This window comes from Lissotriton helveticus, chromosome 10, assembly GCF_964261635.1.
Source record: "Lissotriton helveticus chromosome 10, aLisHel1.1, whole genome shotgun sequence".
In the NCBI taxonomy this organism is placed as follows: Eukaryota; Metazoa; Chordata; class Amphibia; order Caudata; family Salamandridae; genus Lissotriton; species Lissotriton helveticus.
The window spans coordinates 1109527831-1109546281 of NC_136071.1; the positions used below are offsets into that span (position 1 = coordinate 1109527831).

Consider the following 18451-nt stretch of genomic DNA (forward strand, 5'->3'; position numbering starts at 1 on the left):
GCAATCTCCTCACACTCCAACTGTTCAAGCCAATAGGTCAGGGACCACACCTCACCATGCAATCCACAGACCGTTCACAGATGACAAATTTGAAAGGGTTTTAAGTCCAACTACATAACAGGGGTCACTCCCCGCGTCTCGTGCGAAAACTGCCAGACTACGCCAAATGTTCTGCCTGGGTTCTCAGATTAGATAGAGCCAGCTCATCAGAGCCTCACTAACCCAGCCAGAACGTTACTCTCTCCCCTCCCTAGGACCTATTCACAACAGGTATCTACCCCCTAAGGACAGGGAATTCCTAGGATACATACCATGTACCTCCTATAATATTAGCAATCAATGATCTCGCGGTCCCATTCGAACCCAGTCAACCTACCCAACCGGCAGCAGTGATCTCGCGGTCCCATTCGAACCCAGTCAACCTACCCAACCGGCAGCTTATCCTATGATTACCATTACATAAAGGGATCAGTCTCACTATTCATCAGGGGTATAGTACTACATTATATTGGATCACACAATAGTTGCCAAATTAGGTGATGTACCACCTATCCTTCAATCCAAGAGCTCCTCTCTCCCTTATTCAGTTACCACTTACCTGATCAGGGTTAGCATCTGTTCACATAGCAGCATCTGACTAGAAGAACAGGTTACCTTTTCATACAAGAATAAGAAGCACACTATGCAAAGGTTATTATCAGATGTAAGCTCTCCTCTCCCCCTTGCTCAGACCCACATGGACGGGAGATGCATCCGTTCACCTGCACCTGACTAGAAGAAAGGTTAGCCTCACTAATTATAATAAGTTCTGCACAATGGTTCACTAAGAACTGGGGTATCTTTATTTCTCATTATAATAAACAACATTGGCAACACATAATAGACACATACACAGATCTGCAGGGTCTCTGTAAAGATCACATCCACATCTACCTAACAGAAACTGTAAATAGACTGCACACTGCTGAAAGGAAAAGGATTAGTAATAATGTTTCATGGACACTAACATAACAGGACAGGTATCACCTGAGTAGTATGGAGTCTTGTTCTAGCTGTCATCTGGATTCCTCCCTCGTCTGTGATTCTCCTCTGCACTCTTGGACGTGTATCTGCGCTGATCACTCTGCACTGGACACCTCTCCCCCACGAACTGTCTCCGCCTTCCAGCTTCAGTCTAACCGTTCGCTCCACTAGCTTCCTCATTCTGTCTGATTATCTCTGTGTTCCAATTCACTCCAGCTGCTCTCACAGATTAGTATAACTTCAGTCTCTTCCAAAAGGCATCACTTCAGACTCCAGCTGATCACAACTCCTCCGAATAAGTAACTACTTCTAACTGCTGTCTTCAGCTCCAAACATTGCTTCATCTCTCTCTGTTCAGAACACCATCTACTCACAACTGCTTCTAGTTTCTCTCCCTCTGGTTCCAGCTGACTGGCTGTCTGTCTTCCCTCTGTTCCAAGCATCCACTGTCTCTTCTCCCCTGCTCCATCTCCTTCCTCTGGCACTCTAACGCTCTCCGTTCCAATCCACGACTGCACTCCTTCCAGCCCAAAGTCCTTCTCTCTGACCCCGCCTCTGCACTTCACTAATATGGAATGCTGTCTCCTCATGGAAAGTTCCAGGCATCAGCCTGCCGCCCTCCAAATTCTTGCACCTCCCCGTACCAAGGACACATCCCCAGCCGGCCGGCCCGATGTTGTGTCTTCAGCACGAAGAGAAATACAATCCTTCGACAAGGGCCGGCCTGAACCGGTTCTCTCCAAGCGAACAACAACTCATAACTAAAACATTACCTTTACCCTGCAAGCATCTCAGTCTGCGGGGACAGAAAGCAAAATGGAGTCTCTCTAGTTCTGGGCCTTGTAGGCCTGAGAAGGATGAAATAACACTTAGCTCTATCAGAGTACCTACACAAACCATACCAATATGTAATATGAAGTCAAGACAACAGGATCCACCCTCTACTATAGGTAGAATCATGAAAGGACACATGATTATGTCAAAGCCAATAGGCAATAGATGGATTAAAGTCAACAATAAGGGATCTATCATCATATTAAGCAGCTATCCTCTAGTTTATGCTTCTAGATATGGCAAAAAGGCCTTAAAAGGACCAACACAAGGCAAGAATAAAGATTCAGGATGGTAGCAAGCTTAAAGTCACCATCACTCATAAATAGAGCCCAAAAGTCGAGCAGAACACCTTCTTTACCGAGTGATTCAAAGCTGACACAGAGAGGGCCCCCCGGCACACCTTCCGCGGAATCATGTGTGACCATGCGATCGTGCACCCCGGAACCCTTCTCGCCAACCAGCTTACCGAAGCCAAGATTAACTCAAGAAGTACTCGTCGACCAATGGTCACCAAATCATTGCCCCCAAGATGTACTATGATTACAGACGGCGGTGACCTTGTCCGCCCTAACAAACCCTCCATAAAACCTTGAAACTGGTCAATACAGAGCCCGCCCCTTCCATGGAAGGTCACCCTGTACCCGTATTCCCCCGCAACGTGAATCATGTCACCTGCTTTGAATACATCCGCGGCGCGCCTCACGTATGAGTGGCCAACGACCCACACCACTCTTTCCTCAGCCGGTGATCTTTGACCGCTGGTCAACTGCACCGTCCGCCCCGCAAAGCCTGCTCGCGGAACTGAAAATCAAACAGAAAACAAGAAGCGTGAGTGCATGACAAAGGCTTCACAACATGTGCAACCGCACATACCTTTTATAGCAATTCGAGGACCAACGCCCCAATTGTTTCACTTTTTCAACACTCAGACCCCTGGCTGTAGCCTCTGTAGCAGCCCCTATCCGGAAGGAATGGGTCCCAAAATCGCTCGGGTCCAAGCCCGCTGCCGCGATTGCCATTGTTAACACCCGCCGAAACTGAAACCTAGTCAGTGGGGTGGCGTCGGTGTGTCTCAACAAACTCCCCCCCCATGATGCCGCCCTCTGCGCTAAATACTCCTCCACGCATTTCACCGGGCACATGGGAGACTCCGGGATCCGCTGCACTACCACACTGTCCCCGATGGCTGCCTGATCGGTCTTGGAACTGGCTATTGTGACCACCATTGTGTCACCCTTGATCTGAATGTGCTCTCGACACAGACCTCCCCCTGTATCCCGCTTATTCTTTGCTACCAGCTCGCTCACCCGCATAGCCCCATGGAATGCTAATGCAAAAGCGGCCCGGAACAGCACCGTCTCTGATTGAGATGAACAAGTCGCAGGGAGTACGGACATTAACAGGGACAACCTTGCCAGATCTATCGGGTGCCTTTCATCCACTCTACGGCCCTCAAGGCGTTGCCACCCACGCAGTGCCTTTTTCACGAGAAAGGACGATGTGGGGTCCTGGATGCCATGCGCCTGCGCCATGAAGGCAATGGCGGCCCTGTGCCTGTTAGCTGTTGCCAGTGATCGGCCTGCCTGATGTAGTGCTACCAGAAATTGCAGAACATACTCCTCCTGTCCCCAATGTCCCCCCCCCGCTGAACCCAAAAATGACCAATATGAACGGAACGCTCCTTCATATGCCTTCCTTGTCCTGGGTGCTAGACTCTCTCCCACGAGGTTTTGTAATCCGGGGCACCGAGAGACCAGAGAGCTTCGGGAAATGGTGCCGCCACCACGTCCGCTGAGGGCAGAAAACCCCTGAAGGCCTGCATATGGGAACGAGAGAGTGCATCAGCTGCCTGGTTCAGTACCCCCGGCACGTGTCTTGCCCTAAAGTGGACGTTTAGTCTCATACATAACAGGACAATTTCTTTCAGCAATCGCAAAATCCATTTGCAGCGTGCTGCCTGATTATTGATACATTCAACAACAGTCATATTATCAGACCAGAACACCACAGCACGATCACGAAACCTTTCTGGCCATGTTTTCAAGGCCACCAGAATGGGGAACAGCTCGAGGAACCCGATGTTACCTGTGAGCCCACTATCGTGCCACCACGCTGGCCATGTTCGTGCCGACCATTTCTCGCCAAAGATGGCGCCAAAACCCACACTTCCTGCCGAGTCAGTCCACAACCCCAGCTCCTCGGAGGAAGCTGGTGGTTTGTTCCACACGACACGACCGTTGAAATCCACCAGAAATGCCAACCAAATGCGCATGTCCTGGCGAACCTCGGCTGACAGTCTTGTGCGGTGGTGTCCTTCCTTGAGACCCACCATGGCTTGTGCGATAGAGCGGGAAAAGGGGCGGGCCATCGGTATCACTCTGATGGCAAAATTAAGCTGACCCACAGTTTGTTGCAGCTGATGGAGAGTTACTTTTTTCTCGCCAATGCATACTTCCAGTGAGGCCTTAAACTTCATTACCTTCTCCTTGGGCAGACGGAAGCACCCCTCTACTGAATTAAGCTCGATTGCTAGAAACTCGAGAGAAGTCGATGGCCCCACTGTCTTGCCTGGTGCCAATGGCACACCAAAACTTTTCATGAGATTACAGAATTCCATCAAAGCCTGTTCACATTCCGTGCCCCCGGCTGCCCCCAGAAACAGAAAATCATCAAGGTAGTGCATTACCTGCGTGAGGCCCGTGGCTCTAGTGAACGCCCATTGCAAAAAAGTACTGAACTTCTCAAAATAAGCACAAGAGATGGAGCAACCCATCGGCATACATTTATCCATGTAATAGCGTCCTTGGAACACAAAACCTAAGAGACGCTGATCCTGTGGGTGTACCAGGAGCAACCGGAACGCTGACTCAATACGCTGACTCAATATCTGATTTAGCCATCAGCGCTCCGGGCCCTAGGCGATTCAACATGGCGACGGCCTCATCAAAGGATGCATACCGCACCGAACAAAGTCCCGGGTCAATCGCATCGTTCACCGAAAGACCCCTAGGAGCGGACAAATTATGGATTAACCGAAACTCACCTGGGTCCTTCTTGGGGACTACTCCCAACGGTGAACAAACCAAATTAACAACAGGCGGGTGCACATACGGTCCCGCAACCCGACCTCGGGCCACCTCTTTTGCAATCTTTGCCTGCACCACCGCCGTATTTCGTTGAACAGATAGTTGATTTTTACACTGTGCTTCCCCCCTTAAACCCCCCGCCGGGATGCGGAAACCATATGAAAAACCGTCTCGCAACACCCCAGCGGAGACATGGTCTGGGTATCGGTTCAGCCAAGGGATCAATGCCATGATGTCAACCGGAGTAGGTAACGGTGCCCCTCGGGCGATGTCAGACCTGTTTGGCCCCTCCTCTACTTCCTGACTCACCATTCTTTGCTCTGCACGAACTCTCGGGGTGTGAGGACTGTCCACACCCTGCACACTCATGCCTGAACTTGCATGTTCCTTGTGGCCTAGTTCACTTGCCTCTGTTAAAGCTCCAACACACCCCTTTTTTACCCGAGTTCCCATTATTCTTGTTGTGCTGATCCCCGTTGGCGCCTGCCCGAAAGGGCGCCGCCAAGTAATGGCGGGAAGGCTCTGTGCCATTCCCGCCAAAAGAAGACGACCTCGCCGTGTTCGGCATAACCTGCTTCTGCCAGGAAATGGAGTCGAAACAATCCCACGTCAGGGATGAGTCGTGCTCCTTGGCCTTACGAAATTTGCTATCATAACCCATCCATTGATTACCTTCATATGCTTCAAAAAATTCCATAATACGTGTCTGATAACAGGCCAATTCTGACAATACTTCAGGCCTACGTTCCCCCATGATTGCTGTGAACATTCCGAACTCCCTGGCCCAATTAGCGATTGTTTCCTCCACCCTGAAACCCGCCATTTTTGCACGCCATACACTCGGATGCAACAACTCCTTCTGATTTTTAACGTGCTCTATCTCATAGTGATCGGTCAACAGCGAAAACATGTTTGACATATTTATCGGCCCAAATCCTCTCTTTCACATCCATCGGGATATGCTGAACCACTTTTTCCCTCCTCGAGGGTAACGATCCCTCCCCCGCTATTGGCAACGGCTGCTTACCAGAACCAGGAGCTGTATCTGTTGCAGCTGTTGTTCCAACGACCGGTGCCGGTTTATCCGAGGGGACCTGCGGGGAAACAAGAGGACAAGGTGCCTTCGCAGCATCTCTCGATTGCCGCAACTGCTTCATTATCAACCTGGCCTCTGCCGCCGCGTCTCCTGGTGCCAGAGCACTCTCGTTGCTCTTGCCTAACCATGCCGCCAACTGAGCGGCCAGTTCGGGAGGCATATCCCCCTCGCTCACGGGCGTAACTACCACAGGGATCGGCTGTCCCGTGTTCGGGATCGGAACTGGGGCCCCCACCGGACCGACCGGGCTCGCCAGAGGTGACTCGGGAACCGGGGCCTCCCCTCCTGCCGCCCTATTCCTGACCCTTTTACCTCTCCCGGCAGGGGCTATTCCCGGCAATGCTGGCCCGATGATTTTCTTCGGTCTCCCCGTGCCATTCATTGCCGCCATCTGCTTCTTCATGTTCGCCATATCCTTCACCAGCATGCGAAGCAGCTGTTCAGTCCCAACCTTCTTTCCGACTTTCTTGCCAGGCATCGTATCGCGGATATCCGAATCGAGGTCCTGGATCCAAAGCTTCGGACTCACTGAAAGAGAAACACAAAAATTACAAGTTCTCAAAATTGGCTCCTTGTTCCGTCTCGGGCTCACGAGCAATGAGGAGGTGCAGCTCCCAAGCACAGGAACAAGAGGATGCTTCCTTGGAATGATGCTCCTTTTATCCTTCTTTGGGAGGGCGTGGGCCTTCCCCCACACGCCTACGGGGCGGTTCGAACGGTGTAAGTGTCTAGGACAACCCTTCTTGGGCGGGAAAAGGCGCGCCCCGGCTACGCCACTACGGGCATACCAGCCAAGCCACGCCTCCCGCCCAGAACGGCTTCCCGGGGGGATCGGGGCACCCAACCATACGTTCGGGGGGACCGAGTGGTCGCCCCTTTCCATTCCTAATTTGTTTTACCTGACCGTACCCTAATGCTTGGCTTTCATTGAGGACAAAGACCTGCATTTTTCTGCTCTGTCCTCATGCAGCTCTACTGGAAAGGAGTACCATTGTATCCAGTTACAGTCACACTAGTTCAGTGTGGCCTTTCATTCTCAGTCATGGCGTGAAATACAGAATACTATTCAGTGGCGGCCGGCACGGATCGGGGTGGCGGGTCTGGGTGTTAAAAAAGAAAGAAAAAAATGTATCTTATCGGTTATCGCAGCATCTCTCCTCCGTATTGGACCCGAACAGGAAGCACCCAGGCTCCCTTCCGACAATCACAGTCCTGCAATGCAGCATTCTGATTGGTCTGAGCACCGTGGTTCAGCACTCAGCCAGGGAATGAGAGCCAGGGCATGTTCTCCACCCAGGCTGTAATGCAGCTTGGGTGGAGAACATGCAACGTGCACATGACTGTTTGGCAAGCCACAGACAGCCGGCCAAACAGTCATGCGCACTTACAGTGTGCCACCACTCCTCCCCATGCTCCTCTGGCAGCAGAGCAGTCCCGCCCAGCCCGCAAAGTTGCAGCAGCAGGGAAAAAAATGCTAACAACCTCGAGTTATTATCATTTTATTTTTCCTCTATTTCACTGCTGCAAAGCAGTGAGGCGACGCTCCTGCACCTTAGCAAAGGAGCCGCCACTGATACTATTGTATTGAATGTAAACACAGGATGTGACTACATGTGGATTGTTGGTAGTTATTCTTCTATCTAATTTCAATGGCCCCTTTCCATGTGCTACTGCCTTCTTCTAATAAAACAACTGGCACATAGAGGAAAATTGTCCATTGAAAACTGTGCATTCAAATTCAAAGAAAAACTAATAAGACCATATATTTTCAAGCCCAATTGTAAGCACAGCTTTATTTTCACTTGTGTTTTTTAAAAGAAATATAAAAAATGAAATACAACAAACAATTATAAGCATCACAAATATGTACAAACATACATTTTAACAAAAAACAAACTTGGGGTCAATGTTGGCATCTCCCGACCTCAACTTTCACAACATAATTAACTAATACTCGTTATTCCTATGCAAAGGTTTTAAATTCACCTTAAAATTGTCTCTGGGGACACATAGTATTTTCTTTATTTCTCTTATTCAATTCCCCATCTGCAATGGTTAATTCAAAATATTCATCTTTGAATTTACTTCTCCAAGAAGCCTTTCGGCCTTTGATGTGTTTAAGGCCTATTCAGGACTGGTGGTGAGGGGTGATGAATTAGTTCTATAATAAAAACAAATATATATCAAAGGGGATAGAGAAAGATTTGTTTTACCATAATAATTAATTGAGTGAGCATTTCAAACATATTTGCTCTGTTAGAGTTAACAAATGTCGTTAAGTAATTCCTCCTGCGCTCACCCAGTTCTTTGCGGACATATTGTTAGCCCAAAAGTTGCAGTAAGTATTAGGCATCCCTGTATTCTTTAATGGAAAAGGCATGAGAGCAGCTCCAGGATTGGTCCGATTCGCGTTGGCACTTGGCAGGAAGTCAAACACCTTCCTTCCCATCCCTGCTCATCAGTCTCATTACCCCGGGATGGGGGAGACATCGGATGGAGGACCAGTATACTTTCTGTGAGTTTTCTGCTATTATGCCGTGCCTCACCACTTTTTAAGTCACCCCTGGAGTGGTACAAAGCATTGTAAAGTGTATTTGTAGATACTAGTAAATCATTACTAAATTCATACTCAGTGAGTGTTGATGACATTTGCATTGGATTTTGCAAACCACCACCAGAACTTTTTTCCTTACCCCACTATGCTTTCAAAACATGATTAACAGGTCCATTGCGATTGGTGCCTCACTCTCTATCCTCACAAATGTGCTTGGTTTATACTGTGAACATGAAAGATCTCTTTTGAATAGAGGAATTTCACAGCAGTTTTGTTTGGAAGATGTTAATCTGGGAAGGAATGTTCCTAATTGGTTATAAAACAAGAAACCAATGAGTAGTTTGTCAGATTAAGTCCTTTTATTTATTTTGGTGTAAGAAAAGAGTTTTGTCTCTTTAGATGCAGTATGTATGTATAATTATTACAGGTATCACTGACAAAGAATTCACTAAACTTGATGAATCATAACTAATTGACAACACCAGTATTCAAACCTTTAGCACAGAATTCTGGAGCTGTTGCATATAACCCCTAAGCTTTCTAACTGTCCTTCTTGTTGCTATTCTAGACATACTCACTTTAGCTCATTGAATCTTTAGTAAACTCCCCCAATCTTTTTCTGTTAGTCTTACAATGGCTGCATTCATTGGAATTACCAAGAATAATTTATAATTCTATGGATATTTGCTATTACAGCTATAAGGTTTTCTAGCACGTGAATGCCATTATAGGAAAGTAAACTGTAATGAAGAAATTGGGTAATATCAGATTAAAAATAAAGAATATGTGACCGTTACTATTCACTTCCTTCATCATCTTCTCCCGCCACTCCTTCTCCTCTTCTTTCCCTGCTTCCTACCCTTCCCAAAGTGTCTATCATCTATAAATATTTTTCTTCCCCTAACCCAGATCGTATCAAATCCAAATTGGAACTGTCTTGGGAAAAAGACCTGGGATGTACTTGGTCGATCTCTCTCTGGGATTAACTTTGGTCCAAAATTCTGAAAGTCTCGCGTTCGGCATCTCTAACTCAATCTCTATTTTTTCTCTATCATAGACTTTATCTTTCTCCTCTCTCCCTTTCCCGTTTCAATTCTACCTCTAACTCTAACTGTTGGTCTTGTAACACACCTGATGCTGATCTTCTCCATATGTTCTTTTTCAGCCCTTGAGTTTCTGCTCTCTGGACACATGTTTGGTCTCACATTTCTCATGTTTTCTCACTTTCTATCCCATATTCACTCCCCCTTCTTTTTCTTGGTAGTATTTCAGATTCTCTAATCCTTCCCCCACACTCAAAAGGACTCTTTGATCTTATGATTGCATTTGCATTTCAACACATTTCCTCTAACTGGAAATCTCTCACGAATGTCTTCACACGCCACTGGTGGAACTCTCTTTGTCACTTTTATAGATTAGATGTCTCCTTTGCTTCTGCCTGTAAACCTCCTCGTAATGTAGAATTGTATTGGTTACCCCTTACTACATATCTAGATAGATCAGCCCAAAAGAAACCAGTTCCTGTCACCTCCGAAAATGTTCAACCACCTTAGGTTCTTACTCTCTCCTTCTTGTATTTTTAATATTGTTTTTACAGTTTTTTCTGGATTACAAAATTTTGCATATATTATATAGTTTTTGATTGTTAATTATTTTGTATTGATCTTGCCGCTACCCTTTATACCACTGTTGTGTTTCAACATATTTTCCCTTTCCCCTCCTTCTTCTCCTTCCTCTCCCCTTAAAAAATTTACAAATGCTTTTGGTTTCCTAGCTTGACATTGGCAATGTTATGTCTTCTACTTGTACTTTTTTGCTTTTCTATCCTGCTTTGCTAATGTTATTTGTTACTATCAATTTATTTTCAATAAAGCTTTTCAAACAAAAAAAAAATAAAGAATGTGAATTCAACAACTGTGTTGTGGGTAATATGAAAAAAGAAAACGAAGAATGCGTGTTTTAAAAAAAAGAATTTAAGAAGCACGTTACCTAAAAGGGAAATGGTTAAAATAGGGTAGGGTGTGGGGAGTCGAGAAAAATATAAAACTGGGTCTTGAGGTAGGGTAAGGTGGATGTGAAGATGCAGAGGTAAAAAAGACTAGTAGAGATAGCAATAGAAGTAGCAATAGGTGCAGAAAAATGTGTAAATGTATAGGTAGTTTAGGGTTTGGAGGTAAATGGATGTGTGGATGTAAAGCTAGATATGGGGGAAGAAGTGAGAGTAAGTTAGAGGATTGTATAGTGAATGATGGTGAGGTAGAGAAATGGATTTCAGGTGCAGAGGTAGTCGTAGGTGCAGACGTATGAGTAGAAGTAGGTTGAGTGATAGTGTCGAGCTGAGGGTTAGGAAGGATACCATATTTTGTTGCTATGGTGTTCTTTATCATAGGTTCTTGTCAAACTAATATCAAATTAAAACAAGATTTGGCTAAGCCGATTGGTCTGGATTTCAAATTAATTCCTAAATAAAACATTAAAGAAAATTCTGCTGCAATAAAAGACAAAAAGCAATTTCTACAGTGCATCTATAAAATAATCCCTCATGCATTACAAAGCAAGCACTTTATTGGAGGCAGAATGGTATACCAGTCAATAGCAAGGGGTGGGAGAGGGAGACTCTTCAGAGTGGAGCCACTGTCCTCTCTGGGTGTATTCCAAAGAATTGCTAACATTGGTAACAATCAGCCAGGCCAGACCTAACAATGGTCATCATGAATTGCTCATGTTCTATTGCTCTTTGTCATATTTTTGCCAAGATAGCATTGTTTATTTTCACTTGTGAATCCTTGCAAAGGGCCATTTCCACAAAGATATCCCATCTTATTAACCCCTTGCGTGCTGATGACGGCCCCCGGCTGTCATGCATCATGGTGGGCGTGTGTTGATGACGGCTGAGGGCTGTCATGATCCCGCCCACTCTTCAAAACGGCCGCACAGTGTGAAAATTTGTGCCACATGCAAGGGGTTAATGCTAGATGAATGAAAAATTGGATCACCAATGCCTAAGTCACCAGACAGCTCCATGTCTCTAAAGTGCTTCATACAAAGCAATGTTTCTTTCTACGACCCAATGTAAGTTAGAATTTAAGTCTAGGGTTCAGATGAGGTGAGCTGGCCTACAAATCCTTGCATGCATGGGCTTCCTAGATAAAAGCTCGAAGTGCAGTATTCTGCCGCTGGTGACAGGACACCATCTAGCCTAGTCTAGTCTAGTGTTTTTGTGTAGCCCATGGCTACCCGAAAGCCTCCCAGCACTGCAACAGACATTGCAAAATGATAAGGCTGCAAGAGAATCAGTCACGGAAAAGCCAAGTCTTCAGAACCTTATCGAAGGGAAGTTTGAGCTCTATTGAGTATCTGTTAAATTTAGGTAAACCGGGCTCCTTACGAGAAGCCATTAAAAGGGAACTCTTGGGCAACTTTAACGAGTTTTCTTTGTTAGTGAAAAACTTTAGAAAAGCTGTATCTCTGTTAGAATTGGATGAATGCACCTTATTCTTACTCTCACCGGCTGAGCTAAAGTCTAAATTAAAATGTGCATCTTGGGAACTCTGTTATAAATTGAATATACTTGCCCAACCAAGGCAAAAAGAAAGGGAATCACTGGTAAAAACATATATACCAAAGCTGGCCCAACAATACCTTATTTGGAATATTCCTCATAGAGTCCGTAGGTTATGGTACCTTTTAAGACATGATTTGCTTCCACTAAATCTCCTTTTAGCGAAATGGTATGGGGTATCGCCAAAATGTAATCTCTGTAATAATGCTGTACAGGATCGTAACCATGTCTTGTTTATTTGTCCCGCATTACGCCCATTGCGCTTTAAATGGATAAAACCAGTTTGTCTACAACTAGGAATCTTAAATGTAAAAACGTTCTTCCATGCACTTTACTGCCCTCCAAATGAAATGTTTTGTTTCAGAATTTTTAATTTTTTTAAAGGGTTTTTAGATATTTATTAATGATGTATAGGGAGAGGTTTGATGATCGCTTTACCGGTAGACAAGTAGTGTTTCCTTCTTATCTTGTTGTGATTTATTTGTAATTAATGTTGTGTATTTGTGTGTTTATTTTTATGTGGCCCTCATCGAGAGCCAAAACATAATAAACTTTTTGACTTTGTTAAATTTAGCTATCCCAAGATTCCAACATGTCATCTGCAGGTTGCACATGTATCACAACTAAAGGAAGGCAAAAGTATGTTCATTTTGCACACGCAATTCCTGTAAGAATTGCAGATTTGATACATTTGGAATGGGTGATCATCGGTGTGAAAATGGCAGCTGAGGCATCCCCTTCTGGGTGAAAGACTGGCAAGATACCAGCTCCAATATACTGTTCATCCAGTTTCTAAAGTCATACGGTGAACATTGCTACAAAACCACACTTCGTGTCACACCATTTCTTTCACTACCACGAAATATTTTCTGATCGAAATAGATCTCTCACAAGAGAAAATTGTGGGGGGAAAAAATCTCCGAAAAAAATAGAAATGTTGCATGGTGTACATACGCCAATAATTGAGGTTTACACAACAGTACATTTGCATGAACATAATTACGTACAACCTTGTTTCAACAGCATGCACTCTACACACTTAGCTATATTGTTGGAACCAGCAGCGAGAATGTGCAATTGAAATATATTTGTATGTCTATTATGAATTATTGTACAATTTGGAATTTGTAATAGTGATAGTACAATGACTGCTTCACATATAGCGATATGCAACGGTATGCATAAGATGGCGCTTGAAGGCACAATCATTCAATTAACCAAGCAGTACCCAGGGCATAATTCTGTTGCTGTCTCATCTCTCCGCAGGAGGCACCAGGCGAACCAACATGCAGAAAATGAGCAACATCTATGAATCGGCGGCCAACACGCTGGGCCTGTTCAACAGTCCCTGCCTGGCCAAGGTGGAGCTTCGCGTGTCCTGCAAAGGGATATCCGACAGAGACGCCCTTTCCAAGCCGGACCCCTGCGTCATCATCAAGATGCAGTCTCATGGGCAGTGGTTTGAGGTGAGTGGGCTTCAGCCAAACCATCAGATTGTGTCCTTTGATGCCTGTTGGACATACCCAGGCAGGTTGCTGCCAGTGCTTGTTTGACAATGTGCACGTTCCTAGATACAAAAGGTTGCTGAACAAAGGCAGCTGCGATCCCTGACTACCTCCAAATGACCCCCATGAACAAAGGGGGGCAGGGGTCTCTGGATTATGATTCAGGATTTTTTGCAATGACGCAGGATCTTCCTAGGAGGGGAATCCTATAGGGTGGCCATATACAAAACCTCTTGTGCAAGAGGGAGATTAGGTGCCTTGTGTATGAAAACGGATATATAATTTCAGGTTTTTTAGGAGATCAAACTGCATTTACATTCTATGTAGCCTGCTCTTGTTTGTGACTTTATGTTATGTTGACTAATTGGGTTAATCACAATATGACTTTTTGAGGGAATCACAGTTAAGTAGTCAAGGATACATGATTACACTGGGACCCTAATCATCGGCACTGTGGACAGTGTGCATTCCTGGGTTTGGAGTTGTGTGGAGTTATAGTGTTTCTCTATCTTTGATTGATGTTTTACTAAATTCACTATGCATTTGCTATTTTCCTTCCTGCTCACACTGTGTGACCTGCATAACCTGTGATGCAAACACTTGCTGCAGCATCTCAGTTGTATACTAGAGCTGAAGAAAAGTGAGGAAATCGCGTTGCAAAATACTTTAAACCATCCTCAAATTGAAGTGGGTGTCCAACTCCCATTGAGTTTAAGTGCACAACTGTGTGTGGCTTGATTGGGTGGAATGTGCATGCGTTAATTGCTTGTTTTACTCTGTTCCATGCTCTTTACAATCAAGAACTGAGCATGCTTGATTGCATTAGACGTACTCCTGAAAATATGTTTGCAAATCGAGTCCTCTTTGTGGTTTCAAATACCCTACAATTACAAAGTTGGCACATTTATTAAAGGCGAGAATTGTTATGCCGACTATATAGTCGTGAATTTTAATAAATCATGATGCGTGTTTCTAAGGAAGTGGGTGGGCTACAACAGCACAAAATGAGCCACCTCTAAGATTGTTTGAATGCGATGAAGACCAGGTATGTGGCTCAGTAAGTGGGGGTGCCTCTCTTAGTGAGGTCCCAAAAACTGGAAAGGGAGCCTACCTCTGGGACTGAGGTGATTTCCATCAAGGTGGGCTCGGTTTTTGTCAGTGGAATACAGGTTGGTGCTTTTCCAAGCCCAGGGTGTAGCACAGCACCTTGAAGATATGTCCTTTGTGAGAGCAAATAATGCAACCTGGTTATCGATGTTTGAGTCGCGCAGTATTTCATTCAGATACCAGTATGTCTTACTTACAGGTAGAACAGGTGGGTTTGTGTCTTACTGAGATAGAGAGAGATTGCCTTCTGAGCCATGTGCTCACATCTCACTGCTCCTGACTTGTCTTCCAGAGGAATGAAAGGAAGGTGATAAGACTAGAGTTTAGGTTTCACAAACTTCATGAACTTTTTTATCACTCACCCAATTTCATGAAATTTCCATACAAAAATATCAGGTGAAAAAACCCACAAGAATTAGGTTTGCAGGTAAGAAAAAATAGTTACTACTTTTCTGCAAAATAATTATTTTCCTGCAAAATGTCTGGGTCTGGTTTTCAGTTTAACAGAAAGGGTACTCCATCACAAGCTTGAGGGACTACCCTGTCCACCAAACCCTCAGTCCATTCCAGGGTCGGACTAGGAGCAGAAACTGGCCCTGGCAAACTACTCGGTCAGCCCCACTGGAGGGGAGGGGGGTTGCGGCCAAGCTGTTTGTTAGGGCCGGTTTCTGACGTTTTTGTTACAGGGGGGCGATATTGCCGACCCCCGGTATTAAAAACGGCCCCCATGAGGCCGAAAACCGGCCCCCACCCTAGCGGCCCACCGGGAAACGCCGGGCCCGGGTGCCCGCTACGGCCAGTCCAGCCCTGGTCCATTCACCTCATTAAGGCCCTCATTATGATGGCGGTCCCATCTGGTCTTTTATAATCAGAGCACTGTGCAGGCGGTAGAAAAGAGCCCTTTTCTACTGCGACTTCTGCTGCTGCCCAGGAAAAGAGCTGCAGCAAAAACTACAGTAGAAAAAGGTACTTTATGCACATCCATGCCTGGCACATGGTGCATGGATTGGGGGGGGCACTACATGTGCCCCGCAGGCCACTTAGCATTGGCCCACAGGGGACAGGAGAAGTGCTTGGGGCCCCCAAATTCCATTTCCATTTGTCTTTTGAAAAGGCACATCCTAATACCTACAGCAGTGCCTGCGCAGGCACCACTTCCATTGTAGGGATAGGATTCCGAATGCTGCCCCGACAGAATCTTGAATCTTGTCGGAGGCGGCAGTCTATCCACATGACCTCTTCGCTCAGAACACTGGTATGATAATCCAGCAGTCGGGCTGATGGCCTGGATGTCGGGCAGACGACCACTGATGGCCTGTCGTGGTTGTTTGCCTGTCATCATAACAAGGCCTTTGGAGTCTGGAAGACCATCAGTTTGCCATCGGTAGCGCCCCCAATGGTCCAATAACGTAGTGCTGTCAGAGTAAGTCATTAGACCCCCTCACCCTATTTAGACCAGATGGTCTTATGGCTGTTATTTTTATTTGTCAATAAAATCTTTACGGTCATGTATAGAAAAAGTAAATAATGACTCCACACTCCCAGAGAAATTTCTCTGGTTCTGGGGATTGTTTGTTTTTTAATTTTCATGAACATACCCCACCCTAGGGAGTTTGCGTCCGAAAAACAAAAAGTATGACGTACGACCACCTATTTGATGGCAACCCTTAGCATACACCAAACCTTCAATGCCTTCCTCAGAGGCGTGTGATGGCGGCATCTTGGAAGGCACAGAGATCCTTGCTGGGCCCACGGTGATCTCTAAAAATGGCAGGCAGTGGTCTGTCAGGATGGCAGATGTAATGCTGTCCGCCACCCTGACAGATGGACAGATTCCCCCAAACTCCAATTAAGGATCTCTGTCTTTTGTTTCACATGGAGGTGCAGTTTTGCAAAGGTGACCAACATCACAACTTTGTAAAGATGTGTTTGTTTCTTTGGCAGAACTTTTCAGGCAGACATCATTTCACTCTCCTCCCTCCACAAGGAAAAACATATTTTTAATCTGAAGTATCAAAAACAGCAAATGGCATTTGCCTCATGCTTGCATCCTACTTCCTAGAGTGGTAACCAGAAAACCAAGGAGCGACTGAAAGTTCTCACCTTACTGTGGGGCTACTTGGGGCCGTATTACACATTATCATTATTTGCGGCCGACGCACCTTTCAAAAGGTGCGTCGGGGGCAAACAATGATAATGCACCCTATTATGGTGAATGTGCTGCCCCCAGGGCAGCACATTCATGTGAAAACACAGAGAAGCTGCTCTGTTTTCACTGTGCAGGCGACATCCGCCTGCACTTTCAAAGGAGATTAAAGATCCCATTGCAGGCGGGTGCAGTCAGTGACTGCACCTGCCTGCAAGGGGGGACCCCCTTTTCCATCTTTACCCCCTGCACAGGGCTGCTCTCAGGGGGCGCACTGTCAGTTCGACACCTTTTAAATGGCGCACTGTCAGTGCGTCTCCTGCTGGCTTCTTTGACTCCATGCCCCTGTCTGTAATCAAAGGAATTCCCTCATTTGCATAGGGCACATCCCTATGCAAATGAGGGAACACCCTCTGAAGGTAGCGCAGGCGCTTTAAGTGCGCCAGCGCTATCAGTATTATAGAAGGGGTGGCACAAACGTCTGCGCCCCCTTATATAATACTAAAGTGCCCCGGGGGCACGCCAAGCTGGTGCAAAAGCCTGTTGCACCCCCGGGGTACCTTCTGTAATATGGCCCTTGATGTTTACGATAAAACGCAAAGAGTCAAAATGTGTGTTGCACACTTCATTGCTTTTTCGTTTGTACTCCTTTGGTTTAACTTAAAAAAAAACATAACTTTGTCAGGCTAGAAATATGAAAACTTAGCATATCTAAATATGGCTGCTAAGTGTCATGTGTGACACCTTCTGCCAGCCCAGGCTCAGGCAACTGTACATTGCATTCTGGAATTGTACTTTTGATTTCATTCTAAACATGCGAAGTGCAAATGCCTGGACTGCTAGGCCTCTCCAAAGATGTCAGAATATGTGCCACTTAGCAGTTATGAATAAATAATCAGAATGTGTAAAATAAATGCCTAAATGCCTACAGCCAGTGTGACTTAGGAGGTTCTCTTTTATGTCTCTCCATGTCTTGTCTACAGATTTCTTTAGGTACTTTCTTTTTTTAACAGAATTTGGCAAATATCCCTCATTTTGCTTAATGTTCTGTCTATTTTGGGGTATCACTTTCTGCAACTCGAATTATGTAGCCCTGGAGGTCTAAATGTTGTGTCAGTGTTAACTAAATTTTGTGGCAAGAAAAGGCAGAATATGGTATACAATATAACTTTTTCTGGGTGGTATCAGGTCATTATTTTGTTTGAACGCACACAGATACTGTCAGGGAAAACAGTACACCACAGTTAACTTTTGTAAACTGTCTTCCATTGCACATCACCAGATGCTGCACTTTTCATGCTAACTTTTGACCCATTTGAGGTAGAAACAATTCTTTTTTTGTGCATTCCACAAACTATCCAGCCCATGGTGGTGGATGTGGAAAGTTTGGTAAATATATAACTATGCGGAAATAGAATGCTTGCGTAATCGCATATTTGTAGGATCCTGTTCGACATGTGACAAAATGCTTTGAAAAGATTTGATTGGAGCGTGAAAAGTTGTGAATGAGTTTATGGCGACCAATAGACTGTTGCCTT

General features: G+C 45.5%; 1 protein-coding gene across 1 annotated transcript in view; it reads left to right on the top strand.

Moving 5' to 3' along the window:
* CPNE4 (copine 4) overlaps positions 1 to 18451 on the top strand; it is a 1493383-nt gene that overhangs the window by 291399 nt on the left and 1183533 nt on the right. The window contains exon 2 of the mRNA XM_078663874.1: positions 13422 to 13621. Coding sequence (XP_078520000.1) covers positions 13442 to 13621 — 180 coding nt within the window. The 5' untranslated portion in view covers positions 13422 to 13441. The remainder of the gene's footprint in view (positions 1 to 13421; positions 13622 to 18451) is intronic.